Raw genomic sequence first — 22,163 nt, 5'->3', positions numbered from 1 at the left:
ATGCTCTAATACATGGACAGTTTATGTGAAGGTATTACATATAGCTGAAAAAAAGGCATACTTCTTTCTATTCCCATTCAATTTTCTCTAAAGGGCTATTATTATCTTACTTTTCTAAAACTTATTTTATCTCCTTCACTCTTTTTCTTATTTATTTTGTGGTTAGATTTATCTCTGCTCTAAAAGGAGAAAGTTGAGGTCCCTCACTAGTATAGTTTTACTGTCTATTTCTTTCTGTAACTGATTTCATTTTTTCTTTAAGAATTTGGGTGATATATCACTTGCTGTATATAGGTTTAATGTTGCTCTTACTTCATTGTCTTATGACACCTTTTAGCAAAATATAGATTCTATTAGGTATATTTTTGCTCTTTCTGAGATCATCATTGTTAACCCTTTCTTTTTTACTTCAGCTGAGACATAATGTATTCTATTTCAAGTCCTTATTGTAGCTCTGTGGGTATCTGTTTCAAGTATGTTTAAAAAACAAAGTGTTTGGATTCTGGTTTCTAATCTGTTCTACTGTCCATTTCCATTTTATGGGTGAGCTCACCCCATTCACATTTCCACAGTGATGATTACTAACTGTTTATTTCCCTTCGTCCTATTTTCTTCTGTTTATCCTTCTCTTTCCGTCTCTCTCCCTGGTCAGGGACATTCCCATAGGACAGTCCTACTCCAGGTACTTGGAAACTTGGAAAGAAGAGCCGTTAGAGGCCTTTGGTGACAGATTGATGAGCACATAAAAGACCACTGGGTTTAGAGGAGTCAGGCAAGTTGAGTTTTAATTTTAACTCTGCTATTTACTAGCGGTGTGATCCTGGATAAGGGCCTTCCCTTCCCTGAGCCAGCCAGCCACTTTCTAAGGCCCCTTCTCACCCAGAGGCCCTTGCCCATGTCACAGGTGTCACCATGTCTAAGATCAAAGCTAGATTTGAACAACATGACTCAGTCTGGAATTCTTCTGTCCTCTGGACTGTGATGTCACGGGGATTGAACTAGAAGGAGATAAGGGGCCAAGCCTCGGAAAAGAAGGATTTCCACCTGTCCTGTGGACAGCTGAAATTGTAGAATAGTATAGTACATAAGGACCCAGAGGACATCCTGGCTCACGTTTGTCTGCTCCCAAGTGCTCCCTTTGGGCCTTTTCCAGCTCCTCCTCCTTCAGAGTCCTGCATCTCAGCCTTTCTGAAGCTCCTCTGTGGGCAGCCAGACTGATGGGGAAGCCTTGGGCTTAGCCCTGTGTGCTGTTCCACTGGGTCCCCTGCTTGCCTAGATATTAGGTTTTTGGGTTTTTTAATTTAATTTTTTTAGATTATACTTGTAAATTCACTTTTTATATTTCCATATGAGTCATGTTGGGAGAGAAAAATCGGGACAAAAGGGAAAAACCATGAAAAGAAGGAAAAAAACCAAGGGGAAAAAAAAAAGGTGAAAATAGTATGCTTCAACCCACATTCATTCTCCATAGATTTCCCCCTGCATGCAGATGACATTTTCATCCAAAGTTTATTGGGATTGTCTGGGATCACTGAATTGCTGAGAAGAGCCAAGTCTATCCTAGTTGATCATGATACAATCTTGTTGTTACTGTGTACAATGTTCTCCTGATTCTGTGCATTTCACTCAGCATCAGTTCCTTCAGGTCTCTGTATTCATCCTGCTGGTTGTTTCTTACAGAACAATAATATTCCATAACATTCATATACCACAATTTATTCAGCCATTCTCCCACTGATGGGCATCCATTCAGTTTCCTGTTCCTTGCCACTACAAAAAGGGCTGCCCCAAACGCTTTTACACATGGGTCCTTTTCCCTCTTTTATGATCTTTTTGAGATATGAAGCCAGTAGAGACACAGCTGGATCAAAGGGTATGTACAGTCTGATAGCCCTTTGAGCATAGTTCCAGATTGCTCTCCACAATGATTGGATTCATTCACAACTCCACCAACAATGTACCAGTGTCCCAGTTTCCCCACATCCCCTCCAACATTCGTCATTATCTTTTCCTGTTGTCTCTGCTAATCTGAGAGGGGTGAGATCGTCCTTCAGAGTCAGTACCACAGAATCCTGTGGGTATGAGGGCATTGGCAGTCTGGCTTCCTTGTGCCTCTGTCACCTGTGGAGGACCAGGGCCTGGAGAAAACAGCAGGAACGGGCAGCTCAGCCTTCAGAGTTTGGACGGGGCAGTAGGAGCCCTCGAGGCTACCTCACTTATGTGACATACCATCTCTGCCTTCTGTGGCCCTGCTTTTTCCCTGGGTAGAAGCTGAAATGGTGTGGAGAGACATACATTTGCACACGTGGATGGGCCCCCCAACCCCTACCCAACAGCTCCATCAGCTAAGAAGGAAGGGAGGGAGCCGCGTGGTCTGAGCAGCTGGCAAAGGCCCTGTCCCTCCTAGAGCCCCAGGTTTCCCAGAAAGGGATCCCCCTCCCCAAGTGACAGTCACTGTCACCTGACTGGTGAGTCTGGGAGAAGCCCGGGGCCGGGCGCCTCAGACTCTCTGCTGGCTGTTCCAACTGAGAACAGGGGTCCCCCTCCCCAGAAACCTCTCGGGCAGGGAAACCTGTCTGTGTGCCTTGACCATGTTCCGCTGTCTCCTCCTGCCCACAGCTTGGGGCCTGGGAGCAGCCACCACCCCCTCCACATGCACACGCCCAACACCAGTTAGCCACAGGGACTCAAGCCTTGTAGGGAAGGAGCAAGTGGGGGCGGGGGGGATAGGAGGAATGGAACGTCCCAGAGGAGTACCGGAGAAGACCCTAGTGACCTTATGGGCTATAGCCCTTCACTGGACAGATGAGGAAACTGAGGGAGGGTCTCCAGGATGTGAGTGGAGGACTTCCAACTCAAGCGCGCCTCCTGTCAGAGGAATGGAGCTGCCCTTTCCAGGAGGGGGGGGGGGGGGGGCCCACAGGGCCAGCCCTGTTACAATCTCATCTGGGTTAGATTAGTGGGGGAGGGGGGTGTCCAGCCAGAAGAGGTTTCTTGGAGAAGGCGGCAGGTGACCAGGCTTGGCTTGGGTCTTCCCTCCCCCTCCCCCCAGGCTCTTGAAGATCAGCAGCAGCTCAGCTCCAGCCCCACCCTTGGGGAGCCAGGTACTGACTCACCGGGACTTGACTCCCGGTGGCACCTGGCCCAGGTGGGAAGTCTCCGGAAGACGTCATTCTCTACCGCCTGGGATTGTGGGGACCATTTCTGTCCTGCGTCCACACCCTGAAAGTCTCTGGCCCCGGGCTCAGCCCCACCCCCGGGTGCCGGGTATCGGGGAGCAGGAAGGAGGGAGGGAGAAGCAAGGGACAAAAAGACTTCTGACTCCCGATGGCTGCCCGGGGCAGCTGGCTAGTGGAGATTTCTCGGGAGCCTGTCCTCCTGTGGCCTGGGTGAGTCTGATTGGAGGCTGGAATTTATGGCGCTTCCTGTCCTCCCGACCCCAGCCACCGGGAAGGACGTTTCCCCGCCCCTTTCCCCAGAAGCCTCGGCTCTCCCCTAGGTCTCAGATTCAGGGGACCGGGCAGCCCGAGTTCTGGCAGCAAGTCCTCCCTCGGCGCCCCTCCCTTCGTCGGTTTGGAAGGGCCGAGGGGCTCCTCGGTCCCCTGGTATCTTGGGCCAAGAAGAGGGGCACAGAACTGGCCCTAACTCGTGACCCCAGGATGAAAATGGGGGGTTGCTGCTCCCTGAAAGGAGGCCCAGGAGATGCACGTGCATTTTCCCCAGGTGTCATTAGGCACAAGCACGGGTTGCCAGCCCCGGGCCGGGTCCCGAGGTGGGGGGAGAGCCTCTGAAGCGGGGGAGGGGGCGTGGGCAGCGCTGGCCACATCGGGGGCTGGGGACTTGTTCATGCAGCCCGGCTCCCCCTTCCTCCCCCGCCTCTCGCTATGTTTCCCAAGAAACCAGTTGCTCTCCCATCTTGTGTTTACTTTCCCGATCGATTTAGAAATATGGTCTTGTTTCGGAGGGGCTTCCTCCCTGATGTCTGGCCCAGGGTGTGCCAGGGAGAGGAGCTGCGCCAGGGGAGCCCCGTTCTGGGGGGGGGACCCTGCGTCCGACAGCCTGGGCACGTGCCCGCTCCCCGAGTGGGGGGGCGGGGAGTCTGAGAGCGCTCTCCGGGGCTGGCAGGGCCCTGTGCGCCCATGGCCCGCGCTGCCCGGGGCTAAGCTGGAGCCGGTCGGCACCCGGAGGCCTGACTCACTCTCGGAAGGGCTGGGTGCGGCTGTGCCCCGGCTCTACCGGGCATGTGTGTGTGAGCTCAGCCTTGAGGCATGTGCATCCCGGGCCGTGGGGGTGGGAGGGCCGGGCAGTGCAGGGGGCAGGGCTGCCCCTTGAGGGAGGTTCAGAGGCAGGGGCCCCCTCCGTGCGAGGGCAGCCAATGAGACAGGTAGCCAGGTGGGAGGACCAATCCGGGCAGGCTTCCCTGAGCAGGTGTTTTCAGGTATTTCCTTCCTCTGGGGAAGGAAAATGTCTGCCACTGGCTCTCCCTGGAGTTGGAGAAGGAACCGCCTTTCTTTCTTTGAGTTTATATTCCCAGCACTTAGCATCAGGCCGGTACGTAACGCCTGCTACTGCTCCGTCAGGCCCGACTCTTGGTGACTCCATTTGGGGTTTTCCTGGCAGAGACACTGGCGTGCTTTGCCATTGCCTTTTCCGGCTCATTTTACAGATGGGGAAACTGAGGCAGACGGGATGAAGTGGCTCGCCCAGAATCCCACAGCCAGCGAGTGTCTGAGGCTGGATTTGGACTCGGGAATCTGAGTCTTCCTCACTCCAGGCTCAGCCCTTCACCCACTGTGCCCCCTGGCACATAGTAGGTACTTCAAAAAGGTTGATTGTTGATTGAAGAAATGAGAACCTTGTAGGACCAGAGCCAGGAGGGATATCCCTGATCATCCACTGGGTCAAAGGTAAGACCAGGACCCAGCTCTGTACTTCTATGTTTGTTGTAGAGCCTCAGGACCCTCCCAGTCAGCTTCTCTTGGAAACAGGCTACAGAAGGGCCTGCCGGGGCAGTGGCCGGATCTCTGTGTGTCAGGAGATGGGAGGGGGCTGAGCAGACAGCATTCAGGGCTCCTCCTGTGTCTCAGCTCTGCCTCCCAGCCGCCCCTGCTCCCAGCTGGGTCCTCCCTACACTCCTCGGCTCCTCCTCCTCCTTTCTTCCTCCCTAGATTTCCCCTCTTTTCTCCCTTCCCTCTGCTTTTTCTTTCTCTCTTGCCACCTTTCCCTTTTCCTTCCATCCTCCTCTTTCCTTTCCCTTCTCTCCTTCCATTTTCCTTCTCTTTCCTTTTCCCCTCCCTCCCCTCCTCCAGATCCCTGAGGCTCCCGGGAAATTGGAATGAATCACAGACTTGCAGGGAAAGCTCCCAGAGTCTAATTAGGAAGCCAACCTAGAGGCTGTAACGAGTCCCATTCCTGTTCCCCATCGGAGTCCCCGCGGTGGGGGACCTCTCCAGGACCTGCCCGCTCTGGTCTGGGAGGGGAGCGAGGGCAGGGCTGGAAGCCCCAGGAGCCTGGGAGTTGCCACCGATGAGATTACTACCTTTTATTTCTCAAAAACAACACTGACAATACAGTCTTTGTGTCTGTCTCCCTCATTGATCGGCTTCTCCTACCCTTGCCAGTAGGGTGGGGTGGGGCTGGCTGGGCCTTCTCTGGGACTCATTTTGCTCATCGGTCTCCAAGGTCTCTGCCGCCTTAATTTCCCATGACTCTGAAGTAGTATCAGCTAAATAAATTGAATTGGATTTCTTGAATTGTAGCAGGAGTCAGGAAGACTCATCATCCTGTGATCTCGACCACTCACAAGCTGTGGGAAAAGTCACTTGATACTATTTTTGCCTCAGTTTCCTCATCTGTAAAATGGGGATCATAACAGCATCTGCCTTTCAGGGTGGATCAAGTGAAATAATTGTCATAGGCTAAGCCCAGCACTTGCCATGTAGTGAGCACTTTATAAAGATTATTGTTATCACTATCCATTCATTCCAGGGGGAATTATTGAGCTCAGGAACATTGGGACAGAACAAAGCAGCCCCTGCTCTTAGGAAGCTTTTGTGGGGAAAGAACATGTACCTAGAAAATCAAATACAAAACCCTGGCGGTGATTTGACAGGCGGGATCAGAATACGCTTGCTTTAGGAAGCTGGAGCCGGGCCAAGGAGGAAGAGTAATTCCCTGTGGAAGGCCAATGAGATGATTTCTTCTGGAAGGGCCATAATCCCTAATGAACTTGGCAGGAGGCGGCCACCTTGGGGAGGGCTTTAAAAGCCCAACCAAGGCACTTACACTTAATCCATGGGCAAGAGAGAGCCACAGCAAGTTCTTGACTGAGTGAGTTCCATGGCCAGATCCACAAGTTAGGTAAGAGGCGTTAAGGACCCGAGTTAGGTGGGAAGCTGAGTCAATTAGCAAGACTTGTTAACTGATCAAGGTAGAGAGAGGCTGAAAATGGTCCTGAGAATGTAAGCTTGGGCACCCAAAAAATGGGAGAGGAGGGACCCTTAACAGGAAGAGAGAAATCAGAAAAAGGAGGAAATAGGGGATAGATGGAGGGTCATCTGGCAGGAGGGCACTTCACAGGCCAGATTTATTAGCTGGGTGACCCTGGTTGAATCACTTGTCTCGTGATTTCTCATTTACTTTTCTCTTACTCATCTGTAGCATGTGCTCTATTCTTTGCTCTTTTTTTTTTTTTTTTTTTTTTTTTTTTTTTTGACTTGACATCTTTTCATAAAGCTCTTTCCTCAGGTCGTTGTATTCCTCGTGTCTTAATTGCACTGTAGTATTCCATGTCACGAATGCGCCACAGTTGATCCAACCATTCTCTTGTTGTCCAACTGTGAGGCTGCTTGTAGTTTTCCGCAATTGCATATAATGATGCTGTCATGAACTCCTCGGAGCAGAGAGCTCTCCCTCTCTTTGCTTGATAAACACTTTGGGGTTTCTGCCCAACCATGGCATTATGGGGGACAGAGATTATGATGCTTCATATACTGGTTGATATATTCTGTCAGAGGGCTCCAAAAGACATTCCCCACGATTTCACTCTTCTCAGCAGAGATTGAGTGTACCTGTTTTCACCTAGCTCCACCAGCATCGCGTTTCCTTGCTTTTAATTCTTTTTGCCAATTTGATGGGTTTTAATTCAGGTCTCTTTGATTATTAGGGACTGAGCATTCTTTAGCATTATTAGGATTTAGCATTAAATACCTAATAGTAAATAAATAAAATAAGTAAATAATGAATATTTAATCATGTTAAATATTTAGCATTATTATGAGCATTATTAGGCTGAGCATTCTTTCAAGGGACTTAGCCATTTGTGCTTCTTTTTTGAAAACTGGCCATCCCCTCTCCTTTGAGATCACTCAGATTTCAAGATGATAATGAAATCATTCAGATTTGGGGTCCTTCTTGCCACGGAGCCACTAGCTGTATATCCGCAGTTTCTTCCTGGACCCTTGTTTACAGATCCATCCAATGGATGGACCAAGAGGCCCCTCTAAAGTCCTATTGATTGATGGCATGAGATTTAGTGTTTCTCCAAAAAGTCACCATTATATCCCTGCTCAGATGGGATTGATTATAATAATGGTTCCCATTTATATAGGTTGGCACATTGTCTTATTTGCAATCCTTAGGACTTCTTAAAAGTATAAATGGTTTGTATTGGACTCCCTGCCATCTAGGGGAGGGGGTGGAGGGGAGGAGAGGAAAAGTTGGAATGGAAGTTTTTGCAAGAGTCAATGTTGAAAAATTACCCAGGTATATGTTTTGTCAATAAAAAGCTATAATAAAAATTTTTTTTTAAAAGTATAAATGGCTATCTTAGGAAGGTAGGTATATTTTACAGATGGGGAAACTGAGGCTCAGAAATGTGAGGTGATAAGCATTTATTAAGTGTCTATTATATATTATATTAAACACCAAGGATACAAAGAACAACCAGACAGCCCCTGCTCTCCAGAGCTTACAGGCTAATGAGGGAACAAACTGCAGAGAGTTACATAAAATACTATTTATCTATCTTGAGAGGAGAAACAGACAGACAGATAGAGAGAAAGACACAGAGACAGCGAGAGACAGAGAGAGAACAAATTGTAGATAATCACAGAGGGAAGTCGCTGGGAGTAAGAGAGGTTGGAAAAGTCTTCTTGCAGAAAGTGCAATTTTGGCTGGGACGGGAAGGAGAATCCAGGAATTGGAGTTGAAGGGAGAGTATTCCAGGTATGGGGAAAAGCAGAGAAAATGCCCCAGAATGGAGAGATATAAAAGAAAACATGCTGGAGATTGAGGTATAAGAAAACTGAAAAGATAGAAAAGGATTAGACTGTGAAGGGCTGTGACTCCCAAGGAAAGGATTTTTCTATTTGCTCCTGGAGGTAATAGAGAGCCCACTGGAGTTTATTGAATAAGGGGAGGTGAGCATGGTCGGCCCCCACTTTAGGAAGATCGCTTTGGTGTCTGAGGGGAGGGTAACTGGATGGAGCAGCATCTGTTGTGTGCAGAGCCATTGGCGAGGGAAGATGGAAATTTCAGACTTGGTACCAACCCTTGATATTTAAAGGCCTCCGTGATCTGGCCTCTTGGATGTAGCGTTCCATTTCCTATCTCCGCACCTTTGCCCAGGCTGTAACCTAGCCTGGATGCCATCCCTTCTGGAGTCTCTCACTGCCTGAGCTGTTCTCCCCTCCCCCAAGAGGCCTTTTCTAACTATATCTTGTCCAGTTCCTTATCTTTTTCAGGATCTTTACCAATCATGAGTTCCAAGTTCCTGCTGTTGTTCAGTCCCTCCCCTCTCCCGGACGAAAGCTTCTCAAGGACAGGAAGACCTTACATGGCATCCTGTCCATAGTGGCCTCTGTCCGGTGATGAGTGGTCCTGAATTCAAGCCCTTTCCATCCCTAATGGAAGAGGGGATTTCATTCCTAGACCAGTTCCTTCCTCAGTTTCCCACTCTGTCAATGAGGATGTTGTACTGAGAGGGGGCCTCTCAGGCCAGAGAGGTGGCTCTGGAGCCTGTTGGGGGCCTGTGGGCCCAGTTCTCAGGGCCTGTGGAGGTTCAGGGGTCCCCTGGGCCTGTGTTGGGAAAACATCGGATCTCCTGCCTCCTGGGAGCCCTAAGTCTCCCTCCCTCTGCTTGTTTTGTTTCTGGGCTGATTTGTTTAATGCTCTCAGCTAATTACTGCTTTTGCATATTCATGGACCAGCTTGCCCTCCCTCCCCTGGCAGCTGCAGGGACTGAGGAGGAGGGGAACGTCTTGGCAGAACCCAAGCCCCATCCCCCCCTTTCTGGGAAGGCTCTTATCGTTCTATCAATCACAGAGTGTTTCCTGAGTCAGCCGGGGGAAGGGGCCTTGGTGGGTGCTCACTGGACCCAAGCCTCTGACTGGCTAGTGACCTTAGGGGGGGGCTGAGACTCCCCCCCCAGGATGCCCGTGGGGCGGGAAAGGGTCCGGGTGGGGCCTGGCCTCTGCTGGGGAGGAGGGCCTGCGAGCAGACCCAATTTTCCAAGGGAATTTCCTTAGGAATAGGGTTTTGACCCCGCTGGACCTTGGGAGTTTTCCACTGTGCTTCAGATTTCTCAACTTGAGGCTGGCCGACATGTGAGCTAGACCCAAGTCTCAGCGGCCATGGCCACGTTCAGCACCCATGCCTTTGGCCTGGTAGGAACCCGAGCAGCCCCAGGGATTTGGGGGGGCCTCCCTGGCTGCCCAATGGGATGGCCCCTCCAGAACCCCCAGAGACTGCTCTGGGCCCCCTGTTCTTAGCTGTTCAGGTCATTCACTCTCCGGCTGCCTCTGTTCTCCCTTCCTGCCTGAGGGTCTCTGGGATGACCCTGAGGGAAGCTCCCTGAGGGCAGGGCAGAATCTCCCTGGTCTCTTTCTTCCTTCCCCCCATCCTCCTCCTCCATTCAGGTCCATACAAGGGGGTGCACTTGTGGGGGAGGGTTAGAAGTGGAGATTGAGTCTAGTTGTACCACTGATTGGGAGGATGGACCCACCAATGTCCCCAGGCCCGTGGCCAAACCTAAGTCATGGCGGAGTGTATGGAATTTTGTACTTCGGGGTTTCCGGTCAGGCTGGGCAGACAGGGACCCTGGCTTGGCTGTCACTGCCCTTGTTCCCAACCTGTGGGGAGAACTTGTACAGGAAGGTCAGGGCTCTTGGGCGCCGTGTTTGAGGAAAGACATTGGCCATGTTCCTCCTGGGGAGGGAAAGATGTTGGGGGACACAGTGACTGCCTCGGGCTGCCTGAGGGAGGAGGCTTGGCTGGGAGCTTAGGGAGCCTAAGCAGCAGAGAGGGAGATGGGGGGCCCAGGTCAGGAGTCTTTCTAACAATGGCCCCTAATACCAAGTTGAGATGTGTGCTCTAGACTTACTGTGTACCAGGCACTGGGACTAGGAAAGGCATCCTCAGAAGGCAGTGAGTTTTCTGTCACTGGAGCTCTGCAAACAGAGGCCGGGGCTTTGTGTTTGTGGACCGGAGGCCTCCGAGGACCTTCCTGACTCTGGAGTTAATGTTTTCCTGGGGGCTGCTGAGTGGGTCGCTGAGGGTGGGTTGGGGGGCAGTCATGGTGTGAGGGGTGACAGGGTGGGGGATAAGTGGGGGGACTGAGTCCTGCTGTCCATCTGTCTCTTGGTCTGGCCCCTCCTGAGAGCTGCCGGGCCGACTTTCCAGCCCTCAGAGGCATTGGCCTTTATCATCGTCTCTGCTCTTCCTTGGCCTGCTGGGACATGGGTTTGGGGGACCTCTTGCGGTGAGGGGACGCTCGGCTCTCCTTCCTCAGCATTGCCAGCCTGGGGTGGGGAGGGATAGGGGTGCCTGCTACCCCCGGCGGGGTCCCGCCCCCTTTTCTGGAGGAGCAGCTGGAATCGGGCTGCATCGTCCCCCCCAAATTGCGCCCGAGGCTGACGGAGCTGTGAAGGAGGGGCTGCTTGGCAGCGGGACCGACTGGCTGCTGAGAACCAGAGCTGAATGAAATATTCCGTTTGTTTGTTTCGCGCCCTGATGGGGACCATCTGCAGTGTGAGTTGGGGGGAGTACTGGGGGTCTGTTTGAAGGAGAAGTGCCTCGGTTTGGAGAGGCTTAGGCTCTCTCGAGTGCTTGTTCCACCATTTTTGTTTGCTGCGGGGCCAGGGACAGAATGCACCCATCCCAGAACCTCTAGGAACAGGCAGGACTTGGTGTGACCTCATTACAGTAACTCTGGGCCCGGGAGGGACCTGGGGTGTGTTGGTGCTTGGGAGAAGGCCTCCGGACCCCATGGGAAACAAGAGCTCGGGAAGGAGACGTTGTTCTTCTCGTTTTACAGGTGGGGAAACTGAGGCTGAGAGGTTGTGCCCTTCCCCGTCATACACAGCCAGTAAGCATCCGACCGAGGTGGGATTCACACTGCAGCTCTGGCCCAGCTCTCTATCCACTGAACCCTCTAGGTCACGGAGCTCCTGGACCTCGGTGCCCTATTCTGTAGAAAGAGGGGTTTGAATGGGGCAACCTTCAGGTCCCCTGTAGCTACAAAACAGGTCTGGGCCTCTGGGAGCAGAGCTGAGGGAGGAAAGCCCGGGATCTGGGGGGTCCCATGTGGACCCCGACAACCCCGTGCCGCCGAGTGCACCTGCAGCGCTGCTGGTGTCTTAATTTGGAGAATGGGGAGAGGGGGCCCCGAGGAAGATGAAAGAGCTCCAAAAAATGGGGCCCAGATGGAGCAGGAGCTCTGGCTGTGGCCAGAGCCAGGGGAAGGGGCTGATGGGACTCCTCGGAGAGAGAGGAAAGGGAGCAGGAATGGGGCGGCCTCACCGAGCGGAGCCACCGGCCTGCGGAGGTCACTGCAGCCGGGGGAGGAGCGGGCACAGGAATCCGAGGGGAGAGCCAGAGCCCGAGCCGCTGAGTGGGAGGCGAGGAAGCCGAGGCGCCTTCTCCACCCGCTTCGCCATGAAGAGACTTGGAGAAGACGCGAGTCGGTGAAGGGCAGGGTCGAACCCGGGCTTTTTTTAGAAGCGAAATCCGAGCCAAGTATTTCTGCCTCCTCTCCGCGGCCTGTTATCATCCCAGCCGCCCCCAGCCATCGTCCCGAGCCTTCTTTGATCCTCCCCCTTTCCCCAGTATTGCTAAAAACAGCCAGAACCGCTCTGTTGTCCTTGGCTGTTGTGACAGCCAGCTCACTCGCTCTCCCACGGCTGCCTGGTGGTGGCTTCTGTGATTCCTTCAGGGCCGGCCCGCTGCTCCCTGCCCCCTCCCACCCGGCTGTTCCCTCGTGGACCGCTCCCCCACCCCCCACCTCCCCCTGTCCTCCTCCCGCACTTGTTTGCGTCGTCTGAATTCTGTCGATGAGCTTCCCATCCCAACTCCCCAGTGGGAGCTTGGAGGCCGTGGGAGCCTGAGATTTATTTGGAATCTGTTCCCACTCCATCCCTCCAAGGAAGGAAAGGGTCGGTTTGTCTTGGACCCCCTTCTGGGCTCACCCCAATGAAGAAAAGGGACCCCTTATCTGAGACCCCCACTTTGGCCCTCCCTCTGCCCCAAGCTGTACATCCGCCCCCTCTGGGCTCGCCTTTCCCATCTCTCCAGAGAAGATCTGTCCGGGGCCTGGATTTCCCAGCATTTTTGACATGGTCCCAACCTCTCCTTCTCAGGCCTTAAAGGCCCTTAGCTGACTACTGGAAGCATCTCCTTGCTCTCCGGATGAGGGCTGCTTTCCCAGAAACTCAGCTTCTGGTCCAGATGGTGGATAGAAGTTCTCTTTGGCCCCCGTTGGTCTGACGATCTCCCTGTTTGCTCCAGGAGAGGGGAGTGTGAGTTTTGGACAGATGGATAGATGGACAGGCAGACCGGGCTGCCCGTGGCCCAGGAGGGGCCAAGGGCTGATCCTCCAGTCTTGTCAGACCATATTTGCTGGGAAACGAGGCATAATCACGTCCGTGCTTTGGACAACTCCATCGGCCTGGAAAAAAAGGCCTCGAGGAGCTGGAGTGGAGGGGGCAGGGGGCAGAGGACGGGCTGGCATCCAAGCTGGTGCTCCCAGGGCCTCTCAAGTGTCCTCTCATGCACCGGGCCCTTCTGACCGAGTGCCCATCTATGTGGAAGGGCTTGCCAGGGCGAGCGGGATGTTAACTAAGCTGGGCTGATAATAGCCAGATCAGAGCAGAAATAGTGAAGTCCACTCAGCCTCCAGGAACCCTCCGGGACTTTTCAGGACTTTCCAGAGCCTGGGAGGGTTAGGAGGGCGTGAGCTCGGGGCACTGGGGGAGCTGGGGGATAGAGGAGCCCGATCAGGGGCCGCCGCTGGAGAGACGGGAACTGATCTCCACTTTTAGGGAGACACTGACCCACCCTGAGGAGCCGGACTCCAGCCACAGCTGCTCCTGCCCTCCCAGCCCAAAAAGTCGCCCAGATGTCCTGGGAGGGGGTGTTGCCCGGGAACAGCTGCTGCCCCCACCGGTGCCAGCACTCTGGGCAGCTTCCAGCGACAGCCATGGCAGGGATGCTATCTGGCACCTTCTCGGGCAAAGGGAAGGAACGAGCGAGCAAGGAGGAGGAGGGATCTGGGTTCCTGCCCATGTGAGAGGAGGCCTGGACTTTCGCCTCTTACTGTCCCGGCCATCCCATCTGCCCTCCCCCACTGTCCTTTACCCAGAAGGTTCAATAAAGAGAGCTTCCCACCGTCCTAGAGGCCTTGGTCGGGAGGATGAGTGGAAGGCCCGGAGGGAGGCCAGCCTCAGGAAGTGAGAAGTGAGGCTGTCCCAGGAAAAGGGCTCGACCCTGGAGGGCAGAACTGTCAGGGAAGCCACAGAGAGGGCTCAAGGTCATGAAGAACTCCCCACAGTGAGAATGAGCAGCTTCGGGAGGTAGTGAGCTCCCCATCCAGGGAAGTCTCACCCACATGCTGGCTGATGATCTGGCAGGGGTGGTCAGTGCGGGAGGGATGGATTCATTGACCTCTGAGACCCCCATGGTTCTTCTCAGTGAGAAGGAGCCACACGCTACAACAAAGTCAGGAGGCACCCGTTCAAATCCTGGTTCTGTTATTACCTGCATGACTAAGAACAGTCACAGTATATCCTCCTGTCACCAAGTACCGATGGTGCTATGGGTCACTTCAGCCCAGCTCTTAACTGTGGCCCTCCCCACCCACCTCCCCCTCCACGCACCCTGGTTCTCCTGGGACCCCAACACCTGGTCCAGGACGGGTTGGGAATTATCTGGAGTGCCGAGGGTCTAGAATTCCCTGGATGGCAAGGACCCCGACTTCTTCCTGACCGAAAGCTTTCGGTTCCAGCCAGTGGGGGTTTGTTCCAAGAGAACGCATTTTTTAATTATTCAGGAAATCATCAGAGAGACGGAATCTGATTCTGTAACCAGCTCGGCTACAACTGTGGCCGTCCCAGGAAGCCCAGAGCACCTTTCACTGGGGGTGGGACGGGGCCTGAGGTGGCCCTCCAGGCCAACAAGCCCGGTAACAGACCCCTGAAAGCCCATGTTCTTAGAGCTTTGGAACCTGCCATTCATAGATCTCTCTCTCTCTCTCTCTCCCCCTCCCCATTGGTCTTGTAGATAATTGCCAAACCCAGAAGGAGGCAGACCCGGCCCAAGACGGGGACTCAGGACGGAGGCATGTGGGGCAGACCGTAAGTGAGACATCTGAATAAAGGGGAGAGTGGTCAAGGTCACGTGTGCCCTGTGAGCCTGGACACTAGTGGGAGGCGGCAGGTATGATGGGGAGACGTTGATGGACGAGCTCTGTCATTCTCTGTGACCCTGAACAGGTTTTCCCTTTGAGGACTCAGTTTCCTCATCTCTATGGGACAAGGTAATTATAGGAGCAGGCGCCAGCTGGGAAGCCATCCCTCTCATTTTCCAGAGGAGAAAACTGAGGCCCCAATAACCTTGACCCTAAATTTATGACATGCTCAAGATCATGCAGGGGTCGTAAGCTTGAGAACATGACCTCCAAATTGCTCCTCATCCTCAATCTAGGGTCCTCTGCTCCTCCTGCAGAGCGAGGCTGGGTAAGGGGAGCAGGGGAAGCTTGAGCAGGAGTGGGTACCTGCAGCAGGTAGGCAAGAAATAATGTTTATTGAAAAGTGCTTCCCATGTGTCCAAGCGGACAGCCAGAGCATTGAACCTGGAGCCAGGACAATTCCTCTCCCTGACTTCAAATCCAGCCTCAGACACTTACTAGCTGTGTGACCCTGGGCAAGCCACTCTATTTGCCTCAGTTTCCTCATCTGTAAAACGGGGCCATTAAGACCTCTTATTATGATCTCCAGTGCTAAAAAGCATCATGGGATGAATGTCTGTCTCAGCTGTCAGGATGATCATGATGAGGATTCCAGGTGGTTGGGCTGCTGTAGACCAGAAGAGCCGCCAGTTCTTGGGTGGCCTGGGCTCCTGGGACCTCCCAAGCTCCAGATCACCAAACACTTTGTGTCTGTGTCCCCAGCTGTTTGACCTCTAGCCTCTGGTCTGGATTAAGTGGTGGGAGAAAGGGGAGCTGATCAGAACTGAGGGAAGAGGTTCTTAAATTCTTAGGCTTTAAGAAATTGGGGTTTGGGGTCATAAAAGTATATACTCTAGACCCGTGTAGACAAACGGACCAGTGTCTGTCCGAATGAGGCGTGAGTGGAAGGTGTCAGTGGCAGTAGAACTGGTTCTGAGATGCTCCGGGTAGGTGGGTAGGGACTGTGTGGAAATTGGAGCTATTCAAGGAAGGACGGGATGGCCAGGTGTAGATAGCCCACAGGTCAGAGTTCTGGGAAAGAATGAGCAAGTATAGACAGCAAACATGCTGGGGGGAAATATAGACAGCAGACAGGTCAGAGTTCTGGATCAGAGTGAGCCGGTGTAGGCAGCAGATAGGTGACAGTTCCTGGGGCAGAGTGGGTAGGTGTAGACAGTAGAAAAATAAGGATTTGGGGGCAGACATGTGGTGTTCTGGAGTGCTCAGCCCCAGGAAATGGAGGAGGTTTATTGTGGACAGCCCCTAGCAGAGGGCAGAAGGATCAGTGTGGATAAATGCAGCTGGAGGAGAAAGGAGAAAATGGGAATAGGAAACAGTGGAAATAGCTCTGGATTTGAAATGAGGGCCCTGGGTTCAAATCCCAGCTCTGAGCCTTGCTGGCTGTGTAATCCTAAATCCAATCCTTTCTTCCTCAAACCTTAGTTTCCTCATTTGTAAAGAGGCAGTGAGCTGCTGCCTAACTGCCTCAGGGCAGCTGTTGGTAGGAATGTGGAAAATCAAATTGGGCTATTCTTTTTTGGGCTAGATAAAAAGTAGGGTAGGAAGCAGGGGGTCTAGCTCCAGAAGGCCTGTCTTTTGTGCTGCTTCCCAGCTAAACAACCTTGGGTCAGTAATTTAAAGCACGATCTCCTTCCCTGTAGAACCGATTTGGTGTCTGTAGCTTCAGGGGGATGTGATAGTTATTTCCAGGTCTCTAAGAGGCTGTCCCGAGGGGCATCTTCAGAGCAGCCAGTGGAGGCTTGAAATCTAGAAAACCTTCCAAATAATAGGAACTGTCCCAAAGTAGAATTGGCTACTCCGGAGGTGGCGCCTTCCCTCATTAGTAGATGTCAGGAGAAGCTAATTTGTGCACACTCTTTGAGAGAGAGAGCCCAAGGAAAGGTGGGTGAGAGGAGGTGACCAAACAGGTCCTTTCTAAATTTCCCTCATTAGTCAGGTTGTGAAAGAAAACATGGACAAAAGGAAGGGACCAAACAGGTCCTTTCTAAACTTCCATCATTAGTCAGGTTGTGAAAGAAAACAGACAAAAGGAAGGGACCAAACAGGTCCTTTCTATTCCATCATTAGTCAGGTTGTGAAAGAAAACATAGACAAAAAAAGCTACAAGACAAATAATTTAAAAGTTTGCTTCAATCTGTATTCAGATACCATCAGTTCTTTCTCTTGGGTGGATAGTATCATAAGTCCTTCAGAGTTGTCTTGGATCTTTGTATTGCTGAGAGTAGCTAAGCCATCCATATCTTACAATATTGTTGTTACTGTGTACACCGGACATGTCGCTTTGTATCAGCTCGTGGAAGTCTTTCCGGGTTTTTTCTGAGAGCATTCTGCTCGTCATTTCTCACAGGACAATAATATTCCACCACAATCACACACCACGGTTTATTCAGCCCTTCTCCAATTGTTGGGCATCCCATCAATTTCCAATTTTTTTGCCACTAGAAAAGAGCTGCTATCAAGATTTTTGTATCTATAGGTCCTTTTCCATTTTGTTTTTTATTTCTTTCATAAAGACCCAGTCACTACTTTGCGAGGTCAAAGGAAATGCATGGTTTTTTATAGCTCTTTGAGCATAGTTCCAGGTGCTCTATAGAACGGTCAAATCAATTCACAACTCCACCAATTGTGCATTAATGTCTCATTTTCCCCACATCCCCTCCAACATTTGTTATTTTCCTTTTCTGTTCTCTTAACTAATCTAATAGGTATGAGATAGTATGAGGTAGTATCTGAGAATTGTTTGAATTTGCATTTCTCTAATCAATTAATAGTGATTTAGAATATTTTTTCATGTCTATTGATAGCTTTGATTATTTTATCTAAAAACTCTTCATATCTTTTGATTATTTTTCAAATGATGAATGGTTCTTATTTTTTAATAAATTTGACTCAATTCTCTATATGTTTGAAAAATGAGGCCTTTCTCGGAAAAACTTGCTTCAAAACTTTTTTCACAGTTATGATTGCTAACTGTATTTTCCTCCATTCTATTCTCTGTCCTTTCACCCTCTCCCTCCTCAAAAGTGTTTTGCATCTGACTACCCCCTTCCCCAATCTGCCCTCTCTTCTCTTATCTCCTTCCTCTCCTTCTTTCCTATAGGGTAAGGTAGATTTCTATACCTAAAAGAGCGTGTGGTATTCCCTCTTTGAGTCAATTCTGATGAGGCGTATGGTCCACTCCCTCTCAATTCCCCCATCTTCTCCTTGACTTAAAAACTTTTTCTTGCCCCTTTTATGTGATATAATTTGTCCCATTAACCTTTTCCTTTCTCCTACCTTTCTTCCAGGATATTCCTCTCTTCCCCCTGAGGCAATTGGGGTTAAATGACTTGCCCAGGTCACACAGATAGGAAGTGTTAAGTGTCTGAGACCAAATTTGAACTCAGCCCTTCCTAACTTCAGAGCTGGTGCTCTATCCACTGCACCACCTAGCTGCCCTTCTTATCTCCTAATTTTATTTTAAAAATATTATCCTTTCATATTCAACTCAACTTTCCCATTTATACTTCTTCTGATGCCCTAATAATGAGAAAGTTCTTATGAGTCACAAGTATCTACTTGCCATATAGAAATGTAAACAGAAGGCCTGTCTTTTGTGCTGCTTCCCAGCTGAGCCACTTTGGGTCAGTAATTTAAAGCACTATCTCCTTCCCTGTAGAACCGATTTGGTGTCTGTAGCTTCAGGGGGATGTGATTTCTAGGTCTCTAAGAGGCTGTCCCCGGATAGAGGACAGAAGTCCATTATGAGTTGTCATTCCTGTTTACCTTTATATATATGAAAGTCAAAATTTTCTATTCAGCTCTGATCTTTTCATCAAGGATGGTTGAAAGTCCTATATTTCATTGAATATAATTTTTTCCCTCTGAAGGACTATACTCAGTTTTGCTGGGTAGGTGATTCTTGGTTGTAATCCTAGCTCCTTAGCACTCTGGAATATCATGTTCCAAGCTCTCTGATCCTTTAATGTAGAAGCTGCTAAATCTTGTGTTATCCTGACTGTGTCTTCATGATACTTAAATTTTTTCTGGATGCTAACAATATTTTTGCCTTGATCTGCAAGCTCTGGAGTTTGACTCTGATGTTTCTGGGAATTTTCATTTTGCCAATCAGGAAGTGGTTGGCAGATTCTTTCAATTTCTATTTTAACCTCTGGTGCTAAACTATCAGGGCAGTTTTCTTTGATGATTTCTTGAAAGACAATGTGTAGGCTTTTTTTCTGATGTGGCTTTCGGGCAGTAATAATTTTTAAATTATCTCACCTGGATCTATTTTCAGGTTGGCAGATTCTTTCAATTTCTATTTTAACCTCTGGTGCTAAACTATCAGGGCAGTTTTCTTTGATGATTTCTTGAAAGACAATGTGTAGGCTTTTTTTCTGATTTGGCTTTCGAGCAGTAATAATTTTTAAATTATCTCACCTGGATCTATTTTCAGCAAATAATTCATGTGCAATTTTTCTATACAATTTTCTATACATATTTCCACAAATATCGTGCTACACAAGAAAAATCAGATCAAAAAGGAAAAAATGAGAAAGAAAACAAGAAGCAAGCAAACAATAATAAAAAGAATGGAAATGCTATGTTATGATCCATACTCAGTTCCCATAGAGCTCTCTCTGGGTACAGATTTCATTACAAGTCCATTGGAACTGGCCTAAATCGCCTCATTGTTGAAAAGAGCCAATTCCATCACAGTTGATCGTCACATAATCTTGTTGTTGCCATGTACAATGTTCTCTTGGTTCTACTCTCTTCACTCAACATCAGTTCATGTAAATCTCTCCAGGTCTTTCTGAAGTCATCTTACTCGTCATTTCTTATAGAATAATAATATTCTCTAACTTTCATATACCATAACTTATTCAGCTGTTCCCCAACTGATGGGCAGCCACTCAATTTCCAGTTCCTTGCCACTACAAAAAGGACCACCACAAACATTTTTGCATATGTGAGTCCTTTTCCCTTTTTTATGATCTCTTTGGGATACAGACCCAGCAGAGACACTGCTAGCTCACAGGGTATGCAGTTTGACAGCTCTCGGGTCATAGTTCCACGTTGCTCTTCAGAATGGTTGGATCAGTTCACAATTCCACCAACAATGTATTAATGTCCCAATTTTCCCACATCCCTTCCAACATTCATCATTATCTTTTCCTGTCACCTTAGCCAATCTGAGAGGTAGGAAGTGGTATCTCAGGACTGTCTTAATTTGCATTTCTCTGATCAAAAATGACAATTCTTGTTTTTCTCGGATGCTCCGGATGTAGGAGCTTCGACTTTGTTGCTTTCTGCTGAGTATGTGATTATGTGTTTGGATCTGTCTTGTCAGTATAGTAACTTCCTATAGTCAGAATTATTTTCTGTTGTTTGCTCACTTCCCCAGCCTAATACTTGACCTTTAACTCTTTTGTTAAAGTGGGGCTTTGCTTTCAGGGTAAAGGGCACACTGTTCCATGCTTCGGGAGTTTTGCACAGCTCTTTTAGAGATAATTCTAGGTATCTGTAAGTTTTTACTTTTTTCAGGGTGATATAAGCTAAGACAGGGGTGTTTACTACTCTCCTAGTTTATGCTCTGCTTCGTGAGCAGTCACAGTTTCTGCCCCGGAACTGGAAGGAAGGACCCTGCTCCACGGTGGCCACAGACTCCTCCTTGTCTTGGGACTGCCACCCAGGACCGGGACCCAGATCAGATTATAGGCAAAGCTGCAGAGTCCTGCCTCAGAGCTAGCACAGAGACCCCATAATCTCCTGTTGACAGTTGTTTGATCCCTTACTGCCTGTGGGCTGAGAGCTCCAGAAGCAGCTGCTGATTCCGGGCTTTGCTGGGGCCTGCTCTGCACTGTGAAGGCCTAGGCTGGATTGCACTCCACTCTCACCCCTCACCTTTCCAGCTGACCTAAGTTATCTTGGGCTGGGAAAGTGTTTCAGTCTGTCTTTGGGTGAGTTCTAGCCCTCCAGGAATTGTTTTACGACACTATTTAAAGCTGTTTAGAGGGCTTTGGGGGAGAGCTCTGGCAAATGGCTGCCTCTTCTCTGCCTCCTTTTCTAAATTTAAATTTCTCATCTGGAGGCAGGGCCAGGATAGGCTGAGGTTGCAAAGTCTGGATGGCCTTCCTGGAAGAGGCGAGGGGTATCTGTTTGAGAAGTTACTGGGGGAGGAGGAGGAAGGGCCTTGGAGGCAAAGCTGAGTCTGGAATGAATTTTCCGGACTTACGGCGGGAAGGAGTCTGGGCAGACGGTCAGAGCTGCCTTCACGGAAACTCACCTCCTGCCCCTTGCCAGGAAGGACAGGCTTTGAAGGAAGCCCCAGATCATGAGCGTGAAGGGGCTCCCCGGAGAGGCTTGCAAAACAGGAAGCGCTTGGAGCCCATTCCAGGAAAGCCTGGCCGGCCCTGGCAGTGAGATGGCCGGCCGTGGCGGCGGGGCAGGGGGGCCCTTGGAGTTCCCAGCAGGAGCCGGAGTCACCTCGCCCACCTAGGAGCCCTTCCGCACAGCGTGCGGGGCTGGGAGGAGGCCTGAGAAGGGCAGAGCCGCTGGGAGCGCGCCCCGAGGTTCTCCTGGGCTACTCCGAGCCGGCTGCCATTAAAGTAGGAAGAGAGCGGGTCAGTGTAATATAACAGGCAGCTGTAGGTGGGGAGCCTTCCTGGGTCTCTTGAACTCTGAACTTTGAGTCAAGTTGGGCCAAGGTGGGGGTGGCCCGGAGTGAAAAAAAAAAAACAACCCCGCTTCCTAATCCTGCTTCCCATCAACTCCGGCCGGAGGAGTCTGGGCTCTGGAACTGGACCAGTCAGAGCTGGGGGCTTGCGACGAGGAGCCAGGGCTGGGTAAGCCGAGGGTACTACCTGGGGCTCCTGGAGCTCTACCTGGGGGTCTTTCCTATAGCACATAGCTGGCCTTCTAGAGCCTGAATGGAGCTGGGGGTGGAGAATGGGGGCCCCAGGGCTTCCCTTCTTACTGTGATGGACTCTTCACATCTTATGGGTGGGGGCAGAGAGAAAGCGCTCAGAGCTGTTGGTCGGCTTGCCCCCCAGGGTACCCGGCCCCAAGAATGATCTGACTCAGCATTGTTATTACCATTGGGGACATGGTGGCTGTTGTCTGTCCTGCCTCCCGGGGCCTTTTTGGCCCCCCTGGGGTCTCAGGGGCTGGAGTCTCTGGGCTCTACATGTCATTGTATCTGTGCTTCCCCCGTTCTCCTAATGCCCTCTGGGGAGGAGTCTGGGCTGCCGGACAGTGCGGTACATTGTGTATATGGTGTCTGTGTCTCATCGTGAGGCCGCCCATTGTGCTAACATAAGCCGTGTTTCTCGAAAACTTTGCAGTATGTTAGTATCCCCAGTCCACAGATAAAGAAAACGAGGCAGGAGGCAGTGCTTGGGTCAGGGTCACACAGTGAGTCCCACCCCTTCCCCACAAAGGG

At 50.7% G+C, this 22,163-nt stretch overlaps 1 protein-coding gene across 1 annotated transcript in view; it reads left to right on the top strand.

Moving 5' to 3' along the window:
• Nucleotides 1-3,014: 3,014 nt before the first annotated feature.
• The window catches only part of PLXNB2 (plexin B2), a 54,646-nt gene continuing 35,497 nt past the window's right edge, over nucleotides 3,015-22,163 (top strand). Inside the window, 2 exon segments of the mRNA XM_012550395.3 lie at nucleotides 3,015-3,389; nucleotides 14,554-14,627. Coding sequence (XP_012405849.2) covers nucleotides 14,614-14,627 — 14 coding nt within the window. The 5' untranslated portion in view covers nucleotides 3,015-3,389; nucleotides 14,554-14,613.

Source organism: Sarcophilus harrisii, chromosome 5, assembly GCF_902635505.1.
Source record: "Sarcophilus harrisii chromosome 5, mSarHar1.11, whole genome shotgun sequence".
NCBI lineage: Eukaryota > Metazoa > Chordata > Mammalia > Dasyuromorphia > Dasyuridae > Sarcophilus > Sarcophilus harrisii.
The sequence above is the reverse complement of the archived record's forward strand: the minus strand, read 5'-3'. Positions and strand labels throughout refer to the sequence as shown.